The sequence below is a fragment of the Atta colombica genome, unplaced genomic scaffold (genome assembly GCF_001594045.1).
Source record: "Atta colombica isolate Treedump-2 unplaced genomic scaffold, Acol1.0 scaffold243, whole genome shotgun sequence".
Lineage (NCBI taxonomy): Eukaryota > Metazoa > Arthropoda > Insecta > Hymenoptera > Formicidae > Atta > Atta colombica.
In genome coordinates, this window is record NW_017259342.1 from 594,196 (window position 1) to 596,421 (window position 2,226).

General features: G+C 25.5%; 1 protein-coding gene across 1 annotated transcript; it reads left to right on the forward strand.

Annotated features, from left to right (window-relative positions):
* Nucleotides 1-538: 538 nt before the first annotated feature.
* Nucleotides 539-2,107, forward strand: LOC108688861 (translation machinery-associated protein 7 homolog). Its single transcript, XM_018195368.1, has 2 exons — nt 539-671; nt 1,619-2,107. Exon 2 carries the CDS (start codon nt 1,620-1,622, stop codon nt 1,812-1,814), a length of 195 nt encoding a protein of 64 aa, XP_018050857.1. The 5' UTR covers nt 539-671; nt 1,619; the 3' UTR covers nt 1,815-2,107.
* The last annotated feature ends 119 nt before the right edge of the window (nt 2,108-2,226 follow it).

Sequence of the window (2,226 nt, forward strand, 5' to 3'; positions counted from 1 at the left end):
ATATAAATTTTGAAATATTCTAAGACTTAGAACTAATCTTCTCATTCTGTAATTTTTTATGAAATTTATAAAATCTGAGAAAACTTAAGATTTTAGAAAAATTATAAAATAAGACATTTCAGAATATTTCAGATGAATTCGAATTTAATGAAAATTCTAAAAAAATTGTAAACTTTATCGAAAGTTTGAATTTACATAAAAAAACCTGAGAAATTTTCTAAAAAGTTATACATTTTTTCAAAACCCTTAAATTTACAAAAATTTTTTAAATTTATATGAAATTTTTTAAATTTATATGAAAAATTCTCAGAAAAATTCACTACAGATATTTTTTATGTATATATATATGTATTTGTGTGTAATTCTTCGAATATTTTATATATTCTACGAGTTTAGTTCTATTTTAAATTCTGACTTGAATTATAGATAAAAAGTTAAAAGAGAAGAAAAATGATAAAACAAAGTAATAGAGTATTTATTTAGCAGCTAGCCACAAGGAACAGACCTGAGATCGCCGAGCTTCGAATTCACGACTTGCGGCAGCACAATCTGTGCGATTAGCTCGAGAAAAATTTGCCACACAGTGGCATTTATTAATCTTCATCAGAACGAATTTCGAAATCTATCGTGTCTTGTTCGCGATCTTGTCTGGAAATTTAATACTGCTGCAAGTAAGTGAAGTACTCCAATACTGACAGAATTCCATAATTTAGTAACAGTAGTATTTGCGTAGTATGTGTATGTCGCTGTTTCATAAATATTTTATATCTATAACTTTTAAGTATTTTCTATATATTTGAACGAATTGTGGATTTAATTTTGTTATAATATTAATGGCACAGCTGTTAATATTGTCCATCGCTTATTGTAGAATACTTTGTCTGTAATTTGATTAATTTCCGTTTCTGTGGAGGTTATATTGATTTAATCCAAGAATAGTTACCTGAAAAGATTTTTTATATCCTAACAATGAAATTCGATCAGTTTTTATTTATTCTCTATTGTTGATATATATATTTAAAAATATGTTTTCTTATGTTTTATTTAGAAAATGTTAATTAACTCTACTAATGATTTTAATAGTATAAATGATTTTATATAAATAAAAAAAATAATAGTATAAATAAAAATAAATTATAGAAATAAATTATAGAAAAATCAATAATTAATCCTAATTATATACACACTAGGATCTCAGAAACTCCAGTACAATTTGCTAAATCAAAATCTTTTTCGTGTTTCTAAAATTTTCTTTTTCTTTGAATCTATATATCCTTAATTTTATTGATTTTTATATACTGTAGACTTGTTTCTTAATCAATTCTCCAATGATTGAAAAAAAATTAATTGAAATATGTCCATTTTTATGGAAGTTACGATAATATAAATATGGATAAGACCTAAATGTGTATATCAGTGTATATCAAGGGTAAAAAAAAAAAGAATGTTTATAATTATGATTAATAATAATGACTTTTAACTGAGAATTTCAAGATCATGCCAGATGATTATCTACACAATAAACAACTAAGTGACTTTTTGGATATAATGTTAGAGCTATGTGTCATTTTTAATAAGCGATAATCAGACACATGTGATTAATTTTTATGTACTTTAGAATGTCTGGCCGAGAAGGAGGTAAGAAGAAACCCTTGAAAGCACCAAAGAAGGAAAGCAAAGTTTTGGATGATGAAGATGTAGCCTTTAAACAAAAGCAAAAGGAAGCACAGAAAGCTCTGGCTGAGGCAGCAAAGAAAGCCAGTCAAAAAGGACCTCTGGTCACCGGCGGCATAAAAAAATCTGGGAAGAAATGATCGTAGTAATAGATAAAATATGTGATCTACTGTGCCCATAAATGTTCCAATTGTAACAATTGATTTTGAACTTAATCTTATTGTTACGCCAGACTGCAATTTTTTTTGACGATCCTTTATTTCTGAGAGAACTTTTAAACTTGTAAATATAATATTAGATGTGTTCTCCACTAATTTTAAAAGAATGAATACGAATCTTGTATAATAGCATTTATCAAACAATTTTATATGTTTCACATCAAATACATTAATTCAAGAGAAAGCAAAATAAAGAACACAAAGATCTCTAAAAATCTAGCAATCCTTACGCTTTATATACTGTTAACATAATTATTGTTATAATATTATTAGATATTCTTAACTAGTGCTTTAATTTAATATTAATGAAGATATATATATATATACATATACA